This window comes from Ranitomeya variabilis, chromosome 2, assembly GCF_051348905.1.
Source record: "Ranitomeya variabilis isolate aRanVar5 chromosome 2, aRanVar5.hap1, whole genome shotgun sequence".
Taxonomy (NCBI): Eukaryota; Metazoa; Chordata; class Amphibia; order Anura; family Dendrobatidae; genus Ranitomeya; species Ranitomeya variabilis.
Window position 1 is genome coordinate 619,200,745 of NC_135233.1, and position 25,786 is coordinate 619,226,530.

Genomic DNA, 25,786 nt, shown 5'->3' on the forward strand with positions numbered 1-25,786 from the left:
TAACGCACAGAACTAATGTATATAATCTCCTCGCCCCTGTAGGACTACAACCCTCAGCAGGAGCAAAGACTGTAGGTAGTTGTCGCTCACCATCTGGCGATGCAGTCACGTGATGTGCAGGGTCCCGCCCTCTCAGCTGACCAATAGGCGCAGCGCTTGTTGCCGGGTGACGGTTGCTATGGACACCAGGCTGTTGGCTCCGCGCTGCAGTCTCCGCCATGCCGCCCTCGGTCCCGGCCGCTCCGCGGCTGCTGCTGCTGTTCCTCGGGTTCTTCCGGTTGTGTCTCCCGCAGTCCACGTCCCTCCCGTTCCTCCAGCCGGGAGACTGCGGCTCCGGACAGTTCTACAGCGCGGCCCGGTTCTCCTGCGGCGACTGCAGCTCTGGAGTGCGGGCACCGGGCGGTGAGTGGCGCTGGGACTCCTGTGGTGGGGAACTACAAGTATCAGAACACCCCCCCCCCCCCCTGTGCGGTGCACGCAGGAGCACTACAAGTCCCAGCATGTGCGGTGCGGCTCCTCAGTCCGTGTTCACACTGTGGCTGCCGAGGTTATTCTCTGCGGTTTGTGGCCACTGACGTGACGCAGAGCGCAGTGTGAACGCGGCAGAAGCGAGGAAGGAGGAGGCGGGATGGGAAGTTCTGGGGGCAGGAAGGAGGCGGGATGGGAAGTTCTGGGGGCAGGAAGGAGGCGGGATGGGAAGTTCTGGGGGCAGGAAGGAGGCGGGATGGGAAGTTCTGGGGGCAGGAAGGAGGCGGGATGGGAAGTTCTGGGGGCAGGAAGGAGGCGGGATGAGAAGTTCTGGGGGCAGGAAGGAGGCGGGATGGGAAGTTCTGGGGGCAGGAAGGACGCGGGATGGGAAGTTCTGGGGGCAGGAAGGAGGCGGGATGGGAAGTTCTGGGGGCAGGAAGGAGGCGGGATGGGAAGTTCTGGGGGCAGGAAGGACGCGGGATGGGAAGTTCTGGGGGCAGGAAGGAGGCGGGATGGGAAGTTCTGGGGGCAGGAAGGACGCGGGATGAGAAGTTCTGGGGGCAGGAAGGAGGCGGGATGGGAAGTTCTGGGGGCAGGAAGGAGGCGGGATGGGAAGTTCTGGGGCAGGAAGGAGGCGGGATGGGAAGTTCTGGGGGCAGGAAGGAGGCGGGATGGGAAGTTCTGGGGGCAGGAAGGAGGCGGGATGGGAAGTTCTGGGGGCAGGAAGGAGGCGGGATGGGAAGTTCTGGGGGCAGGAAGGAGGCGGGATGGGAAGTTCTGGGGGCAGGAAGGAGGCGGGATGGGAAGTTCTGGGGGCAGGAAGGAGGCGGGATGGGAAGTTCTGGGGGCAGGAAGGAGGCGGGATGGGAAGTTCTGGGGGCAGGAAGGAGGCGGGATGAGAAGTTCTGGGGGCAGGAAGGAGGCGGGATGGGAAGTTCTGGGGGCAGGAAGGACGCGGGATGGGAAGTTCTGGGGGCAGGAAGGAGGCGGGATGGGAAGTTCTGGGGGCAGGAAGGACGCGGGATGAGAAGTTCTGGGGGCAGGAAGGAGGCGGGATGGGAAGTTCTGGGGGCAGGAAGGAGGCGGGATGAGAAGTTCTGGGGGCAGGAAGGAGGCGGGATGGGAAGTTCTGGGGGCAGGAAGGAGGCGGGATGAGAAGTTCTGGGGGCAGGAAGGAGGCGGGATGGGAAGTTCTGGGGGCAGGAAGGACGCGGGATGAGAAGTTCTGGGGGCAGGAAGGAGGCGGGATGGGAAGTTCTGGGGGCAGGAAGGAGGCGGGATCAGAAGTTCTGGGGGCAGGAAGGAGGCGGGATGAGAATTTCTGGGGGCAGGAAGGATGCGGGATCGGAATTCTGGGGGCAGGAAGGAGGCGGGATGGGAAGTTCTGGGGGCAGGAAGGAGTTCTAGGGGCAGGAAGGAGGCGGGATGGGAAGTTCTGGGAGCAGAAAGGATGCGGGATGGGAAGTTCTGGGAGCAGGAAGGAAGGATGCAGGATCAGAAGTTCTGGGGGCAGGAAGGAGGTGGGATGAGAATTTATGGGGCAGGAAGGACGCTGGATGGGAAGTTCTGGGAGCAGGAAGGGCGCGGTATGAGTAGTTCTGGGGGCAAGAAGGAGGTGGGATGGGAAGTTCTGGGGTCAGGAAGGAGGCGGGATGGAAGTTCTGGGCAGAAAGGAGGCGGGATGGGAAGTTCTGGGGTCATGAAGGATGCGGGATGGGAAGTTCTGGGGTCAGGAAGGAGGCAGGATGAGAAGTTCTGGAGGCAGGAAGGAGGCGAAATCGGAAGTTCTGGGGGCAGGAAGGGCGCGGGATCGGAAGTTCTGGGGGCAGGAAGGAGGCGGGATGGGAAGTTCTGGGGGCAGGAAGGAGGCGGGATGGGAAGTTCTGGGGCAGGAAGGAGGCGGGATGGGAAGTTCTGGGGCAGGAAGGACGCGGGATGAGAAGTTCTGGGGGCAGGAAGGAGGCGGGATGGGAAGTTCTGGGGGCAGGAAGGAGGCGGGATCGGAATTCTGGGGGCAGGAAGGAGGCGGGATGGGAAGTTCTGGGGGCAGGAAGGAGTTCTAGGGGCAGGAAGGAGGCGGGATGGGAAGTTCTGGGAGCAGGAAGGACGCGTGATGGGAAGTTCTGGGAGCAGGAAGGAAGGATGCAGGATCAGAAGTTCTGGGGGCAGGAAGGAGGTGGGATGAGAATTTATGGGGCAGGAAGGACACGGGATCGGAAGTTCTGGGGGCAGGAAGGACGCGGGATGGGAAGTTCTGGGAGCAGGAAGGGCGCGGTATGAGTAGTTCTGGGGTCAGGAAGGAGGCGGGATGGAAGTTCTGGGCAGAAAGGAGGCGGGATGGGAAGTTCTGGGGTCATGAAGGATGCGGGATGGGAAGTTCTGGGGTCAGGAAGGAGGCAGGATGAGAAGTTCTGGAGGCAGGAAGGAGGCGAAATCAGAAGTTCTGGGGGCAGGAAGGGCGCGGGATCGGAAGTTCTGGGGGCAGGAAGGAGGCGGGATGGGAAGTTCTGGGGGCAGGAAGGAGGCGGGATGAGTAGTTCTGGGGGCAGGAAGGACCTGGGATCAGAAGTTCTGGGGGCAGGAAGGAGGCAGGATGAGTTCTGGGGGGTCTCTCCTCCCACCTGACACTGCAGGGTCCCGCCATTCCCACACGGAGCAGACATTGCTTTCGGTTTAGACCACCGCGGCAATCTGACTGAAATTGCAGGAGCCCCAGTGATCCGATGGTGGGACCCTCTGTCCATCAGTCACTAGTGGCCCAAACAGAGTTATCTTCCATCCTGACTGCACCAGCAGGACGTCGGCTGCCATTGCCATCACCACCAGTGCCATCTGCGCTATTTCCATCACTGCCATCGCCGCTAGGTCCATCACCGCCAGTGCCATCTCCACTAGTTCCATCACCACCAGTGCCATCGCCGCTAGGTCCATCACCTCTAGGTCCATCACTGCCAGTGCCATCACCGCTACTTCCATCGCCGCTAGGTCCATCACCGCCAGTGCCATCACCACCAGTATCATCTCCGCTAGTTCCATCACTGCCAGTGCCATCACCACTAGGTCCATCACCACTAGGTCCATCACCGCCAGTGCCATCACCACCAGTGCCATCCCCGCTAGTTCCATCACAGCCAGTGCCATCGCCGCTAGGTTCATCACTGCCAGTGCCATCGCCGCTAGGTCCATCACCACCAGTGTCATCTCTGCCAGTTCCATCACCACCAGTGCCATCACCGCTAGGTCCATCACTACCAGTGCCATCGCCGTATACAAGTGACCGGGTCGTGATGTTCTGGTTCTGAGCTCGGTGTCTCTCCGGTTCTAGGTCTCGGCTGCTCCTGTTCGGCAGGTTTTGCTGTTGAGGATTTGGGATCTCCACAAGTGACCTGTGACCAGTGCCCGGTGGTAAGTACCTGGGCTCAGCGCAGTATACACCGGTTCTCCTCCCCTTCCCCCAGACTGTATTAGAGCAGCCCATTAACCCCATTCCTGCTGGCATACAGTGGTCCGGAGCGGAGGGGCAGCGCTGACATCTCAGTACCCCCTTTTTAGCCAATATCTGTGTCTGGGAAAGTTGGGTGACAGCCAATATGGCCACCTTTATGTGCCCACATTCTGCCTTCCCAGAGTCCTATGTGGTTACTCAGCTTTTCCAGGACCAGATAAACCTAAGAAACCTCTGAATATAAATGTGAAGACTTGATATAAGAAGCTGACACGGCGCCATGACTGATCTGCAGACGGGTGGATAAACCGCTTGTGATGTTTCCCTCCGTAGGATACGACTGTGTCCATGGACCGCCGGACCTGCCTGAGTTGTGTCGGCGGCAGCTGCTCCTGCGCCAGCGGGGAGGCTAGAGGTGAGACGTGACACTCCTGCACCTCATGCTGCTCCATCTGTATGATGATTTTTGATATTTCGACAAATTATTGGAGGTTTATTTTTTGGGCTTCGTTTTTAGAGGAAGATTTAATAAAGAAAACGACCGGATGCGTCTTATGTACAAATGGAACACGGCCAAACGCAGCCGGAGACCGGTAAGTAGCGTCACCTCCCCGGTCACCCGCCCTCGGCAGTTGGCACGGACACATCTGAGGTTACGGGGGATTGTATCGCGCTGTCTCTTTTCTCCAGGTGTGAACTGTGTCCCCCGACCTATGGATCTACCTGCAGCTGCCCTGCAAGCCAGGAGGTAAGTGCCCCCCATGTCGCCTGTCCTGCGCTGCCAGCCACTGCTATGTCCTTACGCCTTGTTCCTCTCTCTGCAGAGCGGAGGCCTCTGTCTTTCCATCGAGAAACAGGTAAAAAAGACGCCAGAACCAGTCCGATATTGCATCACATCATAGCGATGTTCTGTACATATCCCTCATTGTGAATCGGGGGCGCAGCGAAGCTCTGTTCTGAACTCCGTGCTGATATGTGCTCTGATACAGTGTAACAAACCATCAGCTGTTAGAAGTAAAGCTTAGGATGGATTTTTACAGTTCATCTGCGTCAGAACGATTCACACAAACCTCCTGGGACGGGGCCCGACTGGCAGGTATTGTGCATGAGTCCGGATGGTCCTTCTCCTAACCCAGGAGATAGGCGTAGACACAGTCAACCAAAGTTAAAGGGTCTCGCCACCAGCGCTGCTCACGTCTGTACTGACGCAGGAGAATTCCTCTGTCCTTTAATTTTATACTGTTTTTATTCACTGACAGCAAGCAGAGCGATGTTGAATTGAAACGCAGAACTTTAATTATGCAGTCATTAAAGTGGTATTCCGATCTTCCCACCAATCCTGAGGATAAAGGGGATGTAGCGCGGCCTCTTCCCTGCACAGCTGCTCTCCAATCGTGCGCTTTGCTGCCGTTCCCCTGCCCAGTGGTGGTGGGAGTGTTGGCAGGAAATGGGTGCTTCCTCAGGATCAGTGGGGTTTCTGTGGTGAGGCCCTCCGATCATAAAGTGACCCCATATCCTCATGACGTGCCATCATGTCGCTAACCCTTTATGCTTTAGTTAAAATTCACTGGCCTCTGCCTTTAAGGAGAGGCCACAGATCATGGAACCATCTGTGTGTCGGTGTTTCTGCAGGACCTCACCGGGGTGACGCTATGGGAGTCGCTCTACCTGTTTGCCAGCTTCGCAGTTTGCCGGGTGAGTGATTCTAGTACTGGGGTAGCACAATACTAAACGCGCGCGCGCGTGCGTCGGGGCCATGGGATATAAACATCATTACAACCTGAATAATGTACTGCGGAGACCCCCAATATGGCGGCTCCAGCATCCGCCTCTCTCATAGTCTGTATATCCTCAGGACAACCTCAACGCCACCGCCTGCCAGGTCCTGGTCAATATGGTGGTCATGAACGCCTTCTCCAGCAGCAGCAAATCCTACCAGCTGTACAGCGACATCAGGTGAGTCGGGGGGTCTCGGTCCGGACCTCCGCAGAGCTGGCGCCCCCTGCAGGCAGTAACTTGTTTTCTTCCTCAGTTCTTCCAATGAATTCCTGCCCCCTGTGATCTACAGTGCGGTCTCTCAACTGGGCAGCACCGCGCCGACCACCCTGTCCTACCAGAGGAACGCGCCGGTGAGGCTCAGGACTCGCACCGTAGTGTCGTGCCAATACCTACTGGCTTGCTGCGAACTCCTCACAGCTGGGGGTTTGCTACAGTCGCCATCCGTGTCTTGATAGTTTGTTACAATGTGTCAGTGACGATTCCGGGCCGGACACAACTGTAGCAAACCCCGAAGACTTGACGCTTGCTGCACAGTGCTATTGAGCCGTCTTCCGTGCCGCCATGTTCACCTCCGTTCTGGTCCCGACAGATGCAGTTCCGATTGGTGAAGTATGACATCCGTGGTAATTTCTTGGGCTGGGAAACTATGAAAGGAGACACGTTGCAGGTAAGTCACAAGTGTGCAGCGCTGCAGGGAAAAGCACGTCGGTGGCTACCAGTGTTGAACCCTTCCCCGCTTGTTTTGGGTCCTTCAGATGTGTCGGTCTGTGCAGAACGCCCTGGATGCCGCCTTGGAGTTCGGAACGATTTACAACCTGTCGGTGAGTTCCGATCCTTCTTGTGCGCCATCCTGCGGCGCGGCTCCATTCACTTCAAATTACAGGAGCTCACATGCCGCTAATCGCCGTCTTATTGTCTGTGTAACAAGGTTGCTCCTCCTGTCGCCCTCAGTGTTCCCTGCCGGTGTCCGATCTCTTCCAGAAGGTGCCGGAGCCGGTATTTTATGAGCTGTTCCTGCTGTACACCTCCACCAGCGGCGGCGCCATGCTGTGGCCGGTACCCGTGTGGAATGCCAACATCCAGGGCAGCGATGGTGAGTGACGGCCGCAGGTTACAAGGTGCTGCTCGCCGCCCCGCTGATCTCGCATGGTCTTCCAGGCATCCTCGGCTCCCGCGCCCTCAGGCGATTCTTCCTGGTTGACGGCATCTCGGACAGACGGGTGAATCTCTCCAGCTTTCCCGCCTCGGTCACCGTCGCCACGAGCCTGACCCTCAGGTGCCGCCATGATCAGTGCCCCTCGCCCCATAACGAGCTGCTCCCCTCCTCCGCCGGCACTAATCATGTGACCTCTTCTCTTACAGGGTGTACCTGCCGCTCAGCCCCCCGAGCAGCGAGCCCCCCGTTCAGCTGACCGTACATTACGACAGGCTGAGTCTGCAGGCGGCGGCACAGGTAATCCGCCGGTGACAAGTCTGCACCATGGATCGTACTGATCAGTGACCAGACTCCAGTCACAGCCAGAGCTGCAGTCCATCATTTACATAAACACTACAACTCCCAGAGGGCTCTGCAGCTCTGGCTGTGATTGGAGGATGCTCGCCCGGGCCGATTTCTTCCACCTGATCCTGTTTATTCCCCGTCAGGTGTCATTTGCCGTCACGTACGCGCAGAGCCAGGGGACCTTTAAACGGGACACGGACGTAAGTGAAGTATTGTTCCTTACTGTTTTCTTGATTTCTCCTTGCTGTCAGTGAATTGAAGCATTCACGTTAACCTCTAAATACCCAGCAATGATTTGTCTTGTTCAGATCACTCTTGCGGTGTTGGGCTCTCTGGCCGCATTGCTGGCGATATTGGATACCAGCACTTGGCTGCGGAGATCGGGGCAGCAGAGCATTGGCATCATGGTAAGGGCAGGCGGCGGCCATTACAGAGATAGTACACCTGCTACCTGTCATCTCCACTGTGCAGGTAATTGTGATCTCAGGTAAGAATATCGCAGAAGACTCAGATCCAAAACTCTGCACAAAGTTTCTAACTTATTATTCCTTGGATCGGAACTTAACATCCCATAATACATAGACTCCCGCGAGAACAGTGAGAAAGGACATCCGTCACAACTACCGCCCATCCACACATATATCATCTCTAACCATCAAATCTTATTTATGTAGGTGATCATTAAATTCCTGGCATTCCTGTGCGGCACATTGGCAAACACATTCTTCCTGGTGGCTTATGGGATCGCGATCTACTGGCTGATAGCATTTAAGGTAAAGAAGGGAAATTGTTCATATTAGTTCCATCTAATACTGCCCCCTATGTACAAGAATATAACTGCTATAATAACTGCCCCCATGTACAAGAATATAACTACTATAATACTGCCCCCTATGTGCAAGAATATAACTACTATAATACTGGAAAAGCAGAAGTCCAGCGTGGGTGATGTCCATAAAAAATACCTTTTATTCCATTTTCGTTAAAAGCATATAAGTCCAAAGTCCATCTTCATATCCATAGACACAAAAACGGGTGATTCCTGCCAGTGACAGTCACAGGCTTAAAGTGCATTAAAATCAAACGCGTTTCAACGGTCGTGCCGCCTTAGTCATTGTACAAGAATATAACTACTATAATACTGCCTCTATGTACAAGAATATAACTACTATAATACTGCCTCTATGTACAAGAATATAACTAATATAATACTGCTCTTATGTACAAGAATATAACTACTATAATTCTGCCCCCTATGTACAAGAATGTAACTACTATAATACCGCCCCTATGTACAAGAATATAACTACTATAATACTGCTCTTATGTACAAGAATATAACTAAATATAAATATTGCCCAGTGACGTAGTATATTGCCCAGCCACGTTGTATATTGCACAGCGACGTAGTATACAGCACAGAGCCATGTGGTATATTGCCCAGTTACGTAGTATATTGCCCAGTGACGTAGTATATTGCCCAGCCACGTAGTATATTGCCCAGTGACGTAGTATATTGCCCAGTGACGTAGTATATTGCCCAGCCACGTATGTCACAGGTTAAAAAATAAACATATACTCACCTTCCGAGGGTACCCTTGTAGTTCTGTCGCCTCCTTCTCGCGCAGGCGCGCAGGACCTGTGATGACGTCACGGTCACATGACCGTGTCACGGTCATATGACCGTGACGTCACGGCAGATCCTTCTCGCGCAGGTGCGCGAGACCTGTGATGACGTCGCGGTCACATGACCGTGACGTCATGGCAGGTCCTTTTCGCAGACCATCCTTGCCACCGGAACCTGCCTGGAGCGTCACGAGGAGCGGGAAAGGCGGCGGAAGGTGAGTATATAATGATTTTTTATTTTTTAAAATTATTTTTACCATTAGATGTTTTTACTATTGACGCTGCATAGGCAGCATCAATACTAAAAACTTGGTCACACAGGGTTAATAGTGGCGGTAACGGAGTGAGTTAACCGCGGCATAACGCGGTCCGTTACCGCCGGCATTAAGCCTGTGTGAGCGATGACTGCGGGGAGTATGGAACGGGCGCCGGGCACTGACTGCAGGGGAGTAGGGAGGGAGTAATCGGACTGTGGCCGTCGCTGATTGGTCGCGGCAGCCATGACAGGCAGCTGGCGAGACCAATCAGCGACTTGGATTCCATGACAGACAGAGGCCGCGACCAGTGAATATCCGTGACAGAAAGACAGAAGGACAGACAGACGGAAGTGACCCTTAGACAATTATATAGTAGATAATTCTGCCCCCTATGTACAAGAATATAACTACTATAATACTGCCCCATATGTATAATAATATAACTACTATAATACTGCTAGAAATGAACCATACGGCGCTGTTTAGTTGCTCCAGGTGAATAAGCATAATCCTAGTCTTTAACGAAGAACCTTGCTTATGACATGTCCTAGCATTTTAACTATTTATGGCTTCATATAGGTGTCCTTAGCGCAAATATTACATATAGCTTTCTTTTACTATAATACTGCCCCTATGTACAAGAATATAACTACTATAATACTCTTATGTACAAGAATATAACTACTATAATACTGCCCCCTATGTACAAGAATATAATTACTACAATACTGCCCCCTATGTACAAGAATATAATTACTACAATACTGCTCCCTATGTACAATAATATAACTACTATAATACTGCTCCTATGTACAAGAATATAACTACTATAATACTGCTCCTATGTACAGGAATATAACTACTATAATACCACTCCTATGTACAAGAATATAATTACTACAATACTTCTCTTATGTACAGGAATATAACTACTATAATACTGCCCCTATGTACAAGAGTATAACTACTATAATACTGCTCCTATGTACAAGAATATAACTACTAATACTGCTCCTATGTACAAGAATATAACTACTATAATACTGTTCCTATGTACAAGAATATAACTCCTATAATACTGTCCCCCATGTATAATAGTATAACTACTATAATACTGCCACCTATGTATAATAATATAACTACTATAATACTGCTCCTATGTACAATAATATAACTACTATAATACTGCTCCTATGTACAAGAATATAACTACTATAATTCTGCCCACTATGTACAAGAATATAACTACTATAATACTGCCCCCTATGTACAAGAATATAACTACTATAATACTGCCCCCTATGTACAAGAATATAACTACTATAATACTTCCCCCTATGTACAAGAATATAACTACTATAATACTGCCCCCTATGTACAAGAATATAACTACTATAATACTGCCCCCTATGTACAAGAATATAATTACTACAATACTGCCCCCTATGTACAAGAATATAATTACTACAATACTGCTCCCTATGTACAATAATATAACTACTATAATACTGCTCCTATGTACAAGAATATAACTACTATAATACTGCTCCTATGTACAGGAATATAACTACTATAATACTGCCCCCTATGTACAAGAATATAACTACTATAATACTGCCCCCTATGTACAAGAATATAACTACTATAATACTTCCCCCTATGTACAAGAATATAACTACTATAATACTGCCCCCTATGTACAAGAATATAACTACTATAATACTGCCCCCTATGTACAAGAATATAACTACTATAATACTGCCCCCTATGTACAAGAATATAACTACTATAATACTGCCCACTATGTACAAAAATATAACTACTATAATTCTGCCCACTATGTACAAGAATATAACTACTATAATACTGCCCACTATGTACAAGAATATAACTACTATAATACTGCCCACTATGTACAAGAATATAACTACTATAATACTGCCCCCTATGTACAAGAATATAACTACTATAATACTGCCCCCTATGTACAAGAATGTAACTGCTATAATACTGCTCCTATGTACAAGAATGTAACTGCTATAATACTGCCCCCTATGTACAAGAATGTAACTGCTATAATACTGCTCCTATGTACAAAAATATAACTACTATAATACTGCTCCTATGTACAAGAATATAACTACTATAATACTGTCCCTATGTACATGAATATAACTACTATAATACTGCCCCTATGTACAAGAATGTAACTGCTATAATACTGCTCCTATGTACAAAAATATAACTACTATAATACTGCTCCTATGTACAATAATATAACTACTATAATACTGCTCCTATGTACAAGAATATAACTACTATAATTCTGCCCACTATGTACAAGAATATAACTACTATAATTCTGCCCACTATGTACAAGAATATAACTACTATAATACTGCCCCCTATGTACAAGAATATAACTACTATAATACTGCCCCCTATGTACAAGAATATAACTACTATAATACTGCCCCCTATGTACAAGAATATAACTACTATAATACTGCCCCCTATGTACAAGAATATAACTACTATAATACTGCCCCCTATGTACAAGAATATAACTACTATAATACTGCCCCTTATGTACAAGAATATAACTACTATAATACTGCCCCCTATGTACAAGAATGTAACTGCTATAATACTGCTCCTATGTACAAGAATATAACTACTATAATACTGCCCCCTATGTACAAGAATGTAACTGCTATAATACTGCTCCTATGTACAAGAATATAACTACTATAATACTGCCCCTATGTACAAGAATGTAACTGCTATAATACTGCTCCTATGTACAAAAATATAACTACTATAATACTGTCCCTATGTACATGAATATAACTACTATAATACTGCTCCTATGTACAAGAATGTAACTACTATAATACTGCCCATTCTCTGCGGCACTTTGCTTTTTGCAGGGTCAGACGTCGGTGGTCAGTGTGACTTTACCTCCCTCTGGGGGGCAGGTGGAGACAGATTTCATCATCTACTTATCGGTGGCGTTTTCTTTGAAGGTATCAGTGGATGTTGTTGTTTTTGTGTTTGTTGTTGTGTAGGACAGTGGCGCTCGCTCCGTCCTCTCGGCTGATTTTCGCCCCGTTTCTCCCCAGGCCCTGGAGTTCATCCATTTGCTCGTCTCACAGCTCACATACAACATTTTCTTGATCGACTGGGAAAAACCAAAGGATAAATCTCCATCTAATGTGCCAGGTCTGTCCATTATTCCCGCGACCCATTATGTTCAATTTCTTTTTATCATTTAAAGCGAACTTGTCCCATTTATCTCGGTTTCTGATTTACATGTTGCTGGATGTGGAGCAGACTGATTTGTAGTTTTGTGACAAGATTGATCATAATTTGTTCTTTGTCGTGTCCTCTATCATTTATGGCTTATGAGTCCAGTGGGCGTTTCTTTTTAATTATTACAGTTAGTCATTAGGACCGCCCACTGGATTCATAAGTGAGAATTGGGTAAAGAGTGCAAGCTCTTTCTCACTACCACATTTTCACATTTTCCAGGAAAGTCCAATGTCAGCTTCTGGAGGACCATATTGGTGGCCAACGAGTGGAATGAGATCCAGGCTCACCGGAAGCTCAGTCCTCTGCTGCAGCTCTTCTTAGTTCTGCTCCTACTAGAGGTAAAAAAAAGTTTAATTTAGATGGTGTATAGCTTTAAGGATGGGAGGAGCTTATGTACCCCGCCACCTCTAGACCAATCAGAGTTCATATGCCATGTAGCCACTGACTCCAGCACCGTCAGACCTGGCCGCCTCCGGTCTGCACGTTTATCGCTGATTTATTTATTTATTTATTTATTTATTTATTTTTGTTACTGAGCAAAGATTGAAAATATAATGAGAAATTGTAATTTTTTTTATCGTTTTTATTGATTTTTTTTTTTTTTTAAGGTTGTGGGCTTCAAAAACATTGCCACTAAGGACCTAAACCTGGACCTGCACCCATCTGCTGGAGGCTACCAGGCCCCAATGAGCCTTATCCTGAGGTTCGGCATGGCCGCCTCCATGTGGTTGGCTGTTGGGATCGTACAGGTCAGTGAGATTTGCATTGTGGATTTGGATATTGGAATAATGTAGACCAGTACAGAAAGGGTCAATACATCTTTGTGTGTATTTCAGGTTCTGTTCTTCATTTTCATCTTTGAGAGATTCTTTGAAGACAAAATCAAACAATTTGTGGATTTGTGTTCTCTCAGCAATGTGAGTCCATTATTAGTCACTCTGTGGTTGTATCATTATTTCCGGCCTGCAGTCACCACAAGGGGGAGCTCCCTGTATACAGAGATACATGATAAGATCTGGCCTGCAGTCTCCACTAGGGGGAGCTCCCTGTATACAGAGATACATGATAAGATCCTGTCTGCTGCCACCACTAGGGGGAGCTCCCTGTATACAGAGATACATGATAAGATCCTGTCTGCAGCCACCACTGGGGGGAGCTCCCTGTATACAGAGATACATGATAAGATCCTGTCTGCTGCCACCACTAGGGGGAGCTCCCTGTATACAGAGATACATGATAAGATCCTGTCTGCAGTCACCACTAGGGGGAGCTCCCTGTATACAGATACATGATAAGATCCTGTCTGCAGTCACCACTAGGGGGAGCTCCCTGTATACAGAGATACATGATAAGATCCTGTCTGCAGTCACCACTAGGGGGAGCTTCCTGTATACAGAGATACATAAGGCTATGTTCACATTTGCGTTGTGCGCCGCAGCGTCGGCGACGCAACGCACAACGCAAATGTGAACGCATGCACAACGCAGCGTTTTGTGACGCATGCGTCCTTTTTTTGCTTGATTTTGGACGCACAAAAAATGCAACTTGCTGCGTTCTGTGCGCCCTGACGCGTGCGCCGCAGCGACGCGTGCGTCACAAAACGCAAATGCAACGCATGTCCATGTGCCCCCATGTTAAATATAGGGGTGAATGACGCATGCGGCGACGCAGCGGCGCCCGACGCTGCGTCGCACAACGCTAATGTGGACGTAGCCTAAGATCCTGCATGCAGCCACCACTAGGGGAAGCTCCCTGTATACAGAGATACATGATGAGATCCTGTCTGCAGCCACCACTAGGGGGAGCTCCCTGTATACAGAGATACATGATGAGATCCTGTCTGCAGCCACCACTAGGGGGAGCTCCCTGTATACAGACATACATGATGAGATCCTGTCTGCAGCCACCACTAGGGGGAGCTCCCTGTATACAGAGATACATGATAAGACCCTGTCTGCAGCCACCACTAGGGGAAGCTCCCTGTATACAGAGATACATAGGATCCTGTCTGCAGCCACCACTAGGGGTAGCTCCCTGAATACAGAAATACATGCTAAGATCCTGTTTGCAGCCACCACTAGGGGGAGCTCCCTGTATACAGAGATACATGATAAGACCCTGTCTGCAGCCACCACTAGGGGAAGCTCCCTGTATACAGAGATACATGATAAGATCCTGTCTGCAGTCATCACTAGGGGGAGCTCCCTGTATACATAGATACATGATAAGACCCTGTCTGCAGTCACCACTAGGGGGAGCTCCCTGTATACAGAGATACATGATGAGATCCTGTCTGCAGCCACCACTAGGGGGAGCTCCCTGTATACAGAGATACATGATAAGACCCTGTCTGCAGCCACCACTAGGGGGAGCTCCCTGTATACAGAGATACATGATGAGATCCTGTCTGCAGCCACCACTAGGGGGAGCTCCCTGTATACAGAGATACATGATAAGACCCTGTCTGCAGCCACCACTAGGGGGAGCTCCCTGTATACAGAGATACATGATAAGACCCTGTCTGCAGCCACCACTAGGGGAAGCTCCCTGTATACAGAGATACATGATAAGATCCTGTCTGCAGCCACCACTAGGGGAAGCTCCCTGTATACAGAGATACATGATAAGATCCTGTCTGCAGCCACCACTAGGGGGAGCTCCCTGTATACAGAGATACATGATAAGACCCTGTCTGCAGCCACCACTAGGGGGAGCTCCCTGTATACAGAGATACATGATAAGACCCTGTCTGCAGCCACCACTAGGGGAAGCTCCCTGTATACAGAGATACATGATAAGATCCTGTCTGCAGCCACCACTAGGGGAAGCTCCCTGTATACAGAGATACATGATAAGATCCTGTCTGCAGCCACCACTAGGGGGAGCTCCCTGTATACAGCGATACATGATAAGATCCTGTCTGCAGCCACCACTAGGGGGAGCTCTCTGTATACAGAGATGATGATACGTGCTGTATACTGTGATATTTGCGGCAGGTGTCGGTTTTCATCCTGACTCACAAGTGTTACGGATATTATATCCACGGACGGTCGGTGCACGGACAGGCGGACGTCAGTATGGAGGCTATGTTGGATCATCTGCGTAAAGAGGAGGTACGTGCAGCGTTGGACTGGATCACCTTGGCCCCACGAGTTGTGCTCAAAAGTTTACATACTCCAGCAGAATCTTTGCTTTCTCGGCCTTTTTCAGAGACTATGAATGATAACACCAAAACTTTGTCTCCACTCATGGTTAGTGGTTGGGTGAAGCCATCTATTGTCAGACTACTGTGTTTTCTCTTTTTAAATCATAGTGACAACCCAAAACATCCAAATGACCCTGACTAAAAGTTCTCATACCCTGGTGATTTTGGCCTGATAACATGCACAGAAGTTGACACAAATGGGTGTGAATGGCTACTAAAGGTAACATCCTCACCTGTGACCTGTTTGCTTGTAATCAGTGTGTGTGCATAAAAGCCTAGTGAGTTTCTGGGATCCAGACAAACTCTTGCATCTTTCATCCAGCCACTGATGTTTCTGGATTATGAGTCATGGGGAAAGCAAAAGAATGGTCAAGGAATCTATGGGAAAAGGTAGTTGAACTGTATAAAGCAGGAAAGGGATACAAAAAGAAGGAATTGATAATGCCAGTCAGCAGCGTTCACACTGTGATTAACAAATGGAAAATCAGGGGCTCTGTAAAAACAAAACCACGGTCAGGTAGACCAACAAAAATGTCGTCCACAACTGCCAGGAAAATTGTTCGTGATACAAAGAAAAACCCACAAATAACATCAGCTGAAATACAGGACTCTGAAAACTAGCGGTGTGGGTGTTTCAAGATGTACAATAAGGAGGCACTTAAAGAAAAATGGGCTGCATCGTCCAGTCGCCAGAAGAAAGCCATTACTGCGCAAATGCCACAAAGTATCTCATCTACAATATGCAAAACAGCTCAGAGACAAGCCTCAAAACTTCTGGAACAAGGTAATTTGGAGTGATGAGACCAAAATTGAACTTTTTGGCCACAACCATAAATGTTACATTTGGAGAGAGGTCAACAAGGCCTATGATGAAAGAAACACCTTTCCTACTGTAAAGCATGGAGGAGGTTTGCTGATGTTTTGGGGATGTGTGAGCTACAAAGGCACAGGAAACTTGGTCAAAGTTCAAAAAAAGATGAATGCAGCACATTATCAGCAAATACTGGAGGCAAATTTGCAATCATCAGCCCGGAAGCTGCGCATGGGACGTACTTGGATGTTCCAACATTACAACGATCCAAAACACAATGCCAAGTCGACCTGTCATTGGCTACAGCAGAACAAAGTGAAGGTTCTGGAGTGGCCATCTCAGTCTCCTGACCTCATTATCATTGAGCAACTCTGGGGAGATCTCAAGCGAGCAGTTCATGCTAGACAGCCCAGGAATTTACAGGAACTGGGGGCTTTTTACCAAGAAGAGTGGGCAGCTTTACCATCTGAGAAAATAAAGTACCTCATCCACAACTACTACAAAAGACTTCAAGCTGTCATTGATGTTAGAGGGGGCAATACACCGCATTAAGAAATGGGGGATGTGAACTTCTGATCAGGGACATTTGGATGTTTTGGGTTGTCATTATGATTAAAAAGAGAAAACACAGTAGTTGGACAATAAATGGTTTCACCCAACCACTAACCAGGAGTGGAGAAAGTTTTGGTGTTATCATTCATATTCTCTGAAAAAAGGCCAAGAAAGCCAACATTTTGCCGGGGGATGTCAACTTCTGATCACAACTGTATATATGTCCCCAGTCCAGGTATACATGGCACCCTCATCCCCAGAGCCAGCTCCAGGTTTTCATGGGCTACGGGCTAAAGATTCTCAGTGGACCCCAGTAACACAGACCACAATACATGATGCGCAGATGCGGCATGGAAATACAGGGATTGTACAATGCCAAAGATTTCACTTTTTACATTACATGAGTGATATCTATTGTAAATTCTACAATGGCTCAGAAAGTTTTATTGGTACCATATAGTATAATTGACTCCATTTATTGCTCCATACAGAATAATGAGCCCCATATAATGCTCCATGCAGTGTAATGAGCCCCATATATTGCTCCATGCAGTGTAATGAGCCCCATATATTGCTCCATACAGAATAATGAGCCCCATATAATGTTCCATACAGAATAATGAGCCCCATATAATGCTCCATACGAATAATGAGCCCCATATATTGCTCCATACAGTATAATGAGCTCCATATATTGATCCATACAGAATAATGAGCCCCATGTGTGATGGGCCCATATAATGCTCCGTATGTAATGGGGCCCCATATATGTTGCTCCAGGGTATGATGGGCGAATATAATGCTCCATATATAACAGGCCCCATATATGATGCTCCAGTGTATGATGGGCCCCATATATTGCTCCAAACATTAATAAAAATTAAATGCTCACCTCTTCTTTCTGGCTGCTGCTCTGCTCCGGACGTATTGTAAGTACCAGGGCCCTGAGTAGGCAGAGGGGCACTTACTGGCCCCCATCGCATGCTGGTGTCCCCAACAGCGAGTGACCTCCCCCCTCTTGCTCAGGGCCCCGTTACTTGCCCGGGTACCGACACCTGCCCTGCTGCTCGCTATTAAAGTTTAATGAATATTCACTTCTCTCTCTGCCCATGGGCGTGGAGAGCAGTGAATGTTCATTTCTCTTTAGCAGCGGGCACAGTCTTTAGCTTCTGCCTCCTGTCACCCGCTGCTGCACTGGTGTTGGGTGGGCTCCCCTGACTCACGGGCCCCTTTGCAGCTGCGTGGTGTGCCGCTATTAGCAACACACCACTGGCTGGGGGCCCTAGTCATCTGCCGGCCCTGTGTGCCAGCAGATATCAGTGCCTGGGCCCACCGGACAATCCACCAGTTCTCCAGTTGGCCAGTCCGACCCTGGGTATGTGCGTTCTTCTAGAGGCCGGAATCCTTATCAGACAATCAGATTGTGACTTTTTCTTTCTCTTGCAGGAAAACTTGTGTCCCCTGCGCGGGTTGGAGCCCGGATCGGAGGTGCAGACGTTTGAGGTGCTGCTGAGCGAGCGGGTGCGGGAGCAGTATGAGAAGATCATGCAGCCCCTCATGGAGGTAATGGAGACCCCACTGTTTGTGGCCACCAGCTATGGGGGCACCTTAATGTGAGCAGTATAATGAGGGGGCAGGGGCGCTGTGCTTGTATGGGGGGCTCCCAATGCTGAATCTGTTCTTGTTTTAGGCTCCCAGAGGCCCAAAGGGAGGAAATGAAAAGAACCCAATGTTGCAGCAAAGGATAAAAACTTATTACACCATTAACCGCTTCTTGTCCTGCTTCCTGGAGCACGTGAGGGGACTCTTAATTTCTATGTATGGTGTTACGGGGTCACATACTATTATGGGGAGGAGGGTCCCGTGATTTATGGTATAATGGGGGGGGGACTCTGCTTCATGTAAATCATGAACAATCATAACAAGTGTATTTAGAATTTATTCATTCAACTTTTTCTATCTCTCTGCTTGCTGAGAGGGAACGGAAACCTTTCTGGTTGCAGGCGCAGAGTGAAAACTCGTCCGAACCGAAAGTTGTCATCAGCTTTGGGTTTGTTATAAAGTATCCGGTGCAAACGACAGGCTGGAAATGAGACAGACATTGTGACAAACCCTCTGCTGTGAGAAGTGTTAGGTCCTCTATATGGTCAGCAAGCAGAGATTTTGAAAACGGTGAAGAAGTCCAATACATGATCTGCTTGTACTGAAGGTGAGGTGGCAGATGGGGGGTGTCCTGGTGTTTCCCCTCCGTAGATAATACCGCACCCCGTGTGTCCCGCAGGTCTATAAGGACATGGATTACTTGGTGAAGGACAAGCTGTTCCTGGAGAGCGTCCTGGACGTCGAGTTCCAGCAGCCGATCGACAAATCCATATTATATACCGGTGAGAGGAATCCGACAACCCGGATACTTCATTTACTAATAAGTTGTCACCCATCTTTCCCAGAATCCTGAACAGTAAGTCCATCTCGTCCTATTCAATCCATCCTCTGCTCCAAGACATCTGGGAAACTGCCGAGGAAAGTGTCGGCCCACAACTCCCAGCATCCTGACGGCCATAAACTGCCGGGAGTTGTAGTTTAGCAGAAGTTGGATCAGTCACGTTCGCGCCTCCGGACCTCAATTGTTCCCTTCTTTGTGTGTCTCTCCTGGATCCGCACCCCCATCATCCTCCTATCTTTCTATTGCAGACGATCGGTTCCGCTTCAGCCGGACGCTCTTCTACAGTAACGAGCTGGTGCTGCTGCTCTTTGACACCCTCCTGTTCTGCGTCATCGATCTGGGGACACAGAATTTTGTGCTGGCGACGATTATCACCTTCGTGGTGCAGACGGTAAGGGTCTCATCCTGTGTCTGTGGGCTAGATTCCAATATGGCTTCCGTTTCCCCCCCTTCCCCCGACGGGCTTACCCCTGGGGCCACACATGCACTAGGCTTGCTTCCTGAAGCTTCATTTTACCATGTCTTGTTCTAGAAAATGGGGAAAAAATTCCAATTGCGGTGAAATTGCAAAAAAAAAGTGCAATCCCACACTGTTTTTTTGTTTGGCTTTTTTGCTAGGTTCACTAAATCCTAAACGTGAGCTGCTGATATGATTCTCCAGGTCATTACGAGTTCATAGACACCAAACATGTCTAGGTTATTTTTTATCTAAGTGGTGAAAAAAAAATTAAAACTTTGTTTAAAAAAAAAAAAAAAATTGCGCCATTTTCCGATACCCGTAGCGATTCCATTTTTCGAGATCTGGGGTTGGGTGAGGGCTTATTTTTTGTGCGCCGAGCTGATGTATTTATTGATGCCACTTTTGTGCAGATACGTTCTCTTGATCGCCCGTTATTGCATTTTAATGCAGTGTCGTGGTGACAAAAAAAAACGTAATTCTGGCGTTTTGCCGTTTTTTATCGCTACGCCGTTTAGCGATCAAGATAATTTTTTTTTAATTGATAGATCGGGCGATTCTGAACGCGGCGATACCAAATATGTGTAGGTTTGATTTTTTTGGGGATTGTTTTATTTTGAATGGGGCGAAAGGGGAGTGATTTGAACTTTTATATATTTTTATATTTTTAAAAAACTTTTTATTTTTTTTTTACTTTTGTCATGCTTCAAAAGTCTCGATGGGAAGCTAGAAGCTGGCATAGCCTGATCGGCTCTGCTTCTTACAGCATGCCGGAACTGACAACCATAGAGGTCGACAGGACACCTCAGGTTGTCATGCCAACACACCGGTGACCCGCGATCACGTGTCTGGGGTCACCGGTGTGCAGATTTCCGTCCCAAAGCGCAATTTAAATGCTGCTGTCAGAGTTTGACAGTGGCATTTAACGGGTTAAATCGTGATTTCACCCGCGGCTATAGCGGGCACATGTCAGCTATTCAAAAGCAGAAAGCTCAGGGCGGCCTCGATCAGTAACCGCAGATTCTTGCCTTTTTCTCTATTTTGTAGTTTGTGAAGATTTTGCGATCAGAAATTGGAAGGAAGAATTTGTCCATGCAAACGATGGTGGAGGAAAACTTCCTAATATGAGACGGCGGAGAGCGGCAGCCATGTCCGGATACAGGCACGTACGGCAAAGAGCGGCGGCAATCAAAATCCCCCAATCTAAAAATCTAACAACTAATGTAACAAGAGGTTTCTCCAAATTCACCACAAATTCTTATTTCCTGACTCCTGCAGTCCCATGTAACACCACAGATAACACAGTGATAACTCTCATAGTACAGATAATGTCTATGGTGTTACATGGGACTGCAGGGGACATGTACTTGCCAAACTCTCCCCTCTCCAGTCTGTCTTGAATGCTGCAGCCAGGATCATATTCCTCACTATTAGTGCTGAGCGAATATACTCGTTACTCGAGATTTCTCGAGCATGCTCGGGGGTCCTCCGAGTATTTTTTAGTGCTCGGAGATTTAGTTGAATTTAGTTATGCTAGGGAATCCCCAGCATAACTACATGTGGGGATTCCCTAGCAACCAGACAACTCCCACATGTACTTATGCTGGCGAACAGATGTAAGTCATTCAGCTGCAGCAAGAAAAACTAAATCTCCGAGCACTAAAAAATACTCGGAGGACCCCTGAGCGTGCTCGAGAAATCTCGAGTAACGAGTATATTCGCTCAGCACTAGTCACCAACTGTTACTCCTACATGGGCAGCTGCACAGGGTCCACAGGGAGAGACTATCCCCACTAGGGTTGAGCGACTTTTACTTTTTTAGGATCGAGTCGGGTTTCGTGAAACCCGACTTCCTCAAAAGTCGGATCGTGTGAAATCGGCCGATTATTGTGAAAAGTCGGGGGGGGTCGACCGAAACACGAAACCCAATGCAAGTCAATGGGGTTGTGTTTTTTTCTTTCTTTTTTCTCTCTCTCTCTCTCTCTCTCTCTCTCTCTCTCTCTCTCTCTCTCTCTCTCTCTCTCTCTCTCCTCCCCCCCCCCCCTTACATCCCAAACGGTAATATCGCTCCGTGACGCCGCAGAAAGCAAGCCAGAACCTATGTCGTCACGCTGTCCACACTCCTTCATTGGCTGAAAAAATGGCGGGGAAAGCGTCATACGAAACGCGACTTTGGTGCCAAGATCGCCGACCACGTGGCCGATCCCACGCTGGGATCGGATCGGGTTTCACGAAACCTGACTTTGCCAAAAGTCGGCGACTTATGAAATTGTTTGATCTGCTTCGCTCAACCCTAATCCCCACCATGACTCTGGCTCTCTTCTCCTGGGTGGGGGAGCAGTAATGGAGCCTCATTCCGTCTACACGAGTCCTGCGTCTGCTTGGCCCCCAACTCTACTGCCCTGTCTGGAGGTGCCCCCTATATCAAGCAGCAGCCCCTCTCACCCTGCAACTTCATGCACTGGCACCCCCCATAGACATGCACTGGCACCCCCCATAGACATTCACTGGCACCCCCCCATAGACATGCACTGGCACCCCCCCCCCATAGACATGCACTGGCACCCCCCCATAGACATGCACTGGCACCCCCCCATAGACATGCACTGGCACCCCCCCATAGACATGCACTGGCACCCCCCCATAGACATTCACTGACACCCCCCATAGACATGCACTGACACCCCCCATAGACATGCACTGGCACAAAACCCCCCATAGACATGCACTGACACCCCCCCATAGACATGCACTGGCACCCCCCATGGACATGCACTGACACCCCCCATGGACATGCACTGACACCCCCCATGGACACGCACTGACACCCCCCATAGGCATGCACTGACACCCCCATGGACATGCACTGGCACCCCCCATGGACAGGCTGCACAGCATGGAGTCACCTATCAGGAGTATTAGGATGTTGGGAGTTGTAGTTCTTGCTCTAGTCCTGGAGAAGCTGAGGGGGGACAGGGGGAAGTTGTGTTCTGTGAATCTCCACATCTGGGACATGGCAGCAGTTAGTGTGGAGACCCCGGTAATTATGGCTCCTGGGGGGGCGGCCTGTGTCTGTGGCCCTGGGCTCCGGCGCCTGCACAGGGGGATGTGTGAAAGACCCCCAGTCACATTCACCTCGTCCCCAGAGACCCCTCTGAGGAATGGAAACCAGTTACCATCTAATGACCAGGAATAGTCAGCTGATCGATCAATATTATTATTATTATTATTATGGGCAGCACGGTGGCGCAGTGGATAGCACAGCAGCCTTGCAGAGCTGGGTTCAAGCCCCACTAAGGACAACATCTGCAATGAGTCTGTATGTTCTCCCCGTGTTTGTGTGGCTTTCCTCCGGGTACTCCGGTTTCCTCCCACATTCCAAAGACATACTAATAGGGAATTTAGATTGTGAGCCCCAACGGGGACAGTGACGATAATGTGTACAAACTGTAAAGCGCTGTGGAATATGTTAGCGCTATATAAAAATAAAGATGATTATTATTATTATCATTAGCTCCTGATCCCCAGATGTCAGGAAATCTAATGCAGCAGATACAAATCATCAGGAGAGGAGGAGGAGGACGGTTATACTGGGGTTATACTGGGACCATCAACAACTGGGAAGAAAACGTCACAAATAATGATCCCTAATATCCCTAGTGAGAGGAGACACTGCGGCTGTGATGGGGATGATGAGGGTCCGGCTGCTCCTCCTCAATGTCTCCTTCCTCCACAATTACCATAATTATAAGAGGTCGGATTAGAGCCGTCTGCACCGATGTCCAGAGATAGAGAGAAAAACTGCACCAAATACACACAAATATATACAAGATCCATCTCTAGAAGTCCTAATAGTTACACTTATTCCTCCACACAATTTGCCCCTTTATTTTCAGTGTGTGTGTATATATACACATATATCTGATATATCACTGAAATTAATGAGATAGATATAGATAGATATATATATATATATATATACATATATATATATATATATATATATATATATATATATATATATATATGTGTGTTATTTATTTTTTATTTTATTTATTTTTTATATATTATATATATATATATTTATTTATTTATAACTAGTGATTATTAATTTTAGTGCTATGTATACACTAAAAATAATCATTATTGTGTAAAGGGAGAAATAATTATAACTAATAGAAATTAATTATTTTTTAAACTGCAAATATATTAAGAAATTAATAATATCAACGGTGGTGGTAATGTTACTACTACTATACTAATAATAATCATAAAATAATAACTCAAATAATACTGGCAATTAGAATGATTATTTTATGGTTGTCAGCACATTTATATTCAATGAATTCTTACTGTTACAATCACACTTCACTATACTATTATTATTATTATTCTTACAATCATTATTATTAATATTATTACTATTGTTCTATTACTATGATGAGTAGACTCCTTGTGTTTGTGGACAGAACTACAAGTTGCAGCAAGCTGTGTCAGTAGTGGCGCATAGTTCCCGTCTGCCCTGGCGTCACTGACCGACCCTTGTGTCCCCCCAGGTGTGCCCAGGTATCACTCCCAGTCCCCCAGCATGAACGACAGGAAGGAGTTTGTCTTCTCCTTTAATGCCATGGCCTCCTCCATGCACGGGGGCAGCGGCTCCTACTACCACCAGCAGGTCAGCTACCAGGACATCAAGCCCTGTGTGATGTGAGGACCCTTGGATCGGTACAGACCCCCAGTGTCACGCCTGCTGCAGCTCAGTGAAGGACCATGCATGGTGCTGATCCACAGGGATGAGACCACCTGCAACAATGTATCCGCCAGACCCTAATATATCTCCCCGCTGGGGTCTCCAGACGTCGGTGGTCCTGCTGCAGGCCCGGACCCTCCACACTTTGTGGCACTTGTGATGTTTCCATATATTTATTGATCCGCGCCCCCTGCACTTATCACCAGGACTTTAGGGGCTTTTCTTGGCAATATTTGCCGTGTGAAGGTTTTTTTTTTTTTTACAATGTTGGTCACTGTAAATTCAGAAGATTCGCTGTTCGGTTTCTAGATGATGATGATGGACTTTGCTATAAACGACGCTTTGTATTTGGGAATAAAGTTTCCGATCTTAATTTTTTTTTTACAGTGCAGAGAAAATATCATTTTTTTGTGTTTGTAAATTTAAAAAAAGGAAAAAAAATCAAAATAAAATTTTTATTCTATTTGTTAATTTTAAGAGAAATTCTCATTTTATTTATTTAATAGATGTCACAGTAATGAGAAGATCGGTCATTATTCCCTTATGTCACAACACAAATGTAATTATTAAATGCTGAAAGTGGAATTGCCCCAAACAGAGAAAAGGAGAAATCCGAGGAATCTGATGGGGAAACTACTACAAGTACTAATACAAGTACTACAAATGCCACTGTTACCACTACAAGTACTACAAATACCACTATTACAAGCACTACAAATACCACTATTACAAGTACTACAAGTACTACAAATACCACTATTACAAGTACTACAAATACCACTACTACAAGCACTACAAATACCACTATTACAAGTACTACAAATACCACTATTACAAGTACCACTACAAGTACTACAAATACCACTATTACAAGTACTACAAATACCACTATTACAAGTACTACAAATACCACTATTACAAGTACTACAAATACCACTACTACAAGTACTACAAATACCACTATTACAAGTACTACAAATACCACTACTACAAGTACTACAAATACCACTATTACAAGTACTACAAATACCACTACAAGTACTACAAATACCACTATTACAAGTACTACAAATACCACTATTACCACTACAAGTACTACAAATACCACTATTACCACTACAAGTACCACAAATACCACTATTACAAGTACTACAAATACCACTATTACAAGCACTACAAA

The 25,786-nt window shown here is 47.8% G+C and overlaps 2 protein-coding genes across 2 annotated transcripts in view; both read left to right on the forward strand.

Moving 5' to 3' along the window:
- Positions 1-25,786, forward strand: part of KIAA0513 (KIAA0513 ortholog) — a 485,188-nt gene that overhangs the window by 41,578 nt on the left and 417,824 nt on the right. The window lies entirely within an intron of this gene.
- On the forward strand, positions 144-25,077 carry LOC143807374 (meckelin-like). The gene is made up of 29 exons (XM_077288837.1): positions 144-402; positions 3,794-3,873; positions 4,247-4,328; positions 4,431-4,506; positions 4,604-4,661; positions 4,738-4,770; positions 5,546-5,608; positions 5,769-5,869; positions 5,946-6,042; positions 6,282-6,359; positions 6,448-6,513; positions 6,644-6,785; positions 6,851-6,968; positions 7,055-7,145; positions 7,337-7,393; positions 7,502-7,600; positions 7,868-7,966; positions 12,007-12,102; positions 12,199-12,298; positions 12,608-12,726; positions 12,997-13,137; positions 13,225-13,305; positions 15,385-15,501; positions 18,403-18,519; positions 18,647-18,751; positions 19,238-19,340; positions 19,648-19,790; positions 20,904-21,018; positions 24,413-25,077. The coding sequence occupies exons 1-28, from the start codon at positions 219-221 to the stop codon at positions 20,982-20,984; spliced, it is 2,727 nt and encodes a 908-aa protein (XP_077144952.1). The 5' UTR covers positions 144-218; the 3' UTR covers positions 20,985-21,018; positions 24,413-25,077.

Bases quoted from the DNA above. Each gene is read 5' to 3' on its own strand.
- LOC143807374 (XM_077288837.1), top strand. From the start codon at position 219: ATGCCGCCCTCGGTCCCGGCCGCTCCGCGGCTGCTGCTGCTGTTCCTC. The intron at 4,329-4,430 runs GTGAGACGTGAC...CTTCGTTTTTAG, and splicing joins CGCCAGCGGGGAGGCTAGAG to AGGAAGATTTAATAAAGAAA. The intron at 4,507-4,603 runs GTAAGTAGCGTC...TCTTTTCTCCAG, and splicing joins CCAAACGCAGCCGGAGACCG to GTGTGAACTGTGTCCCCCGA.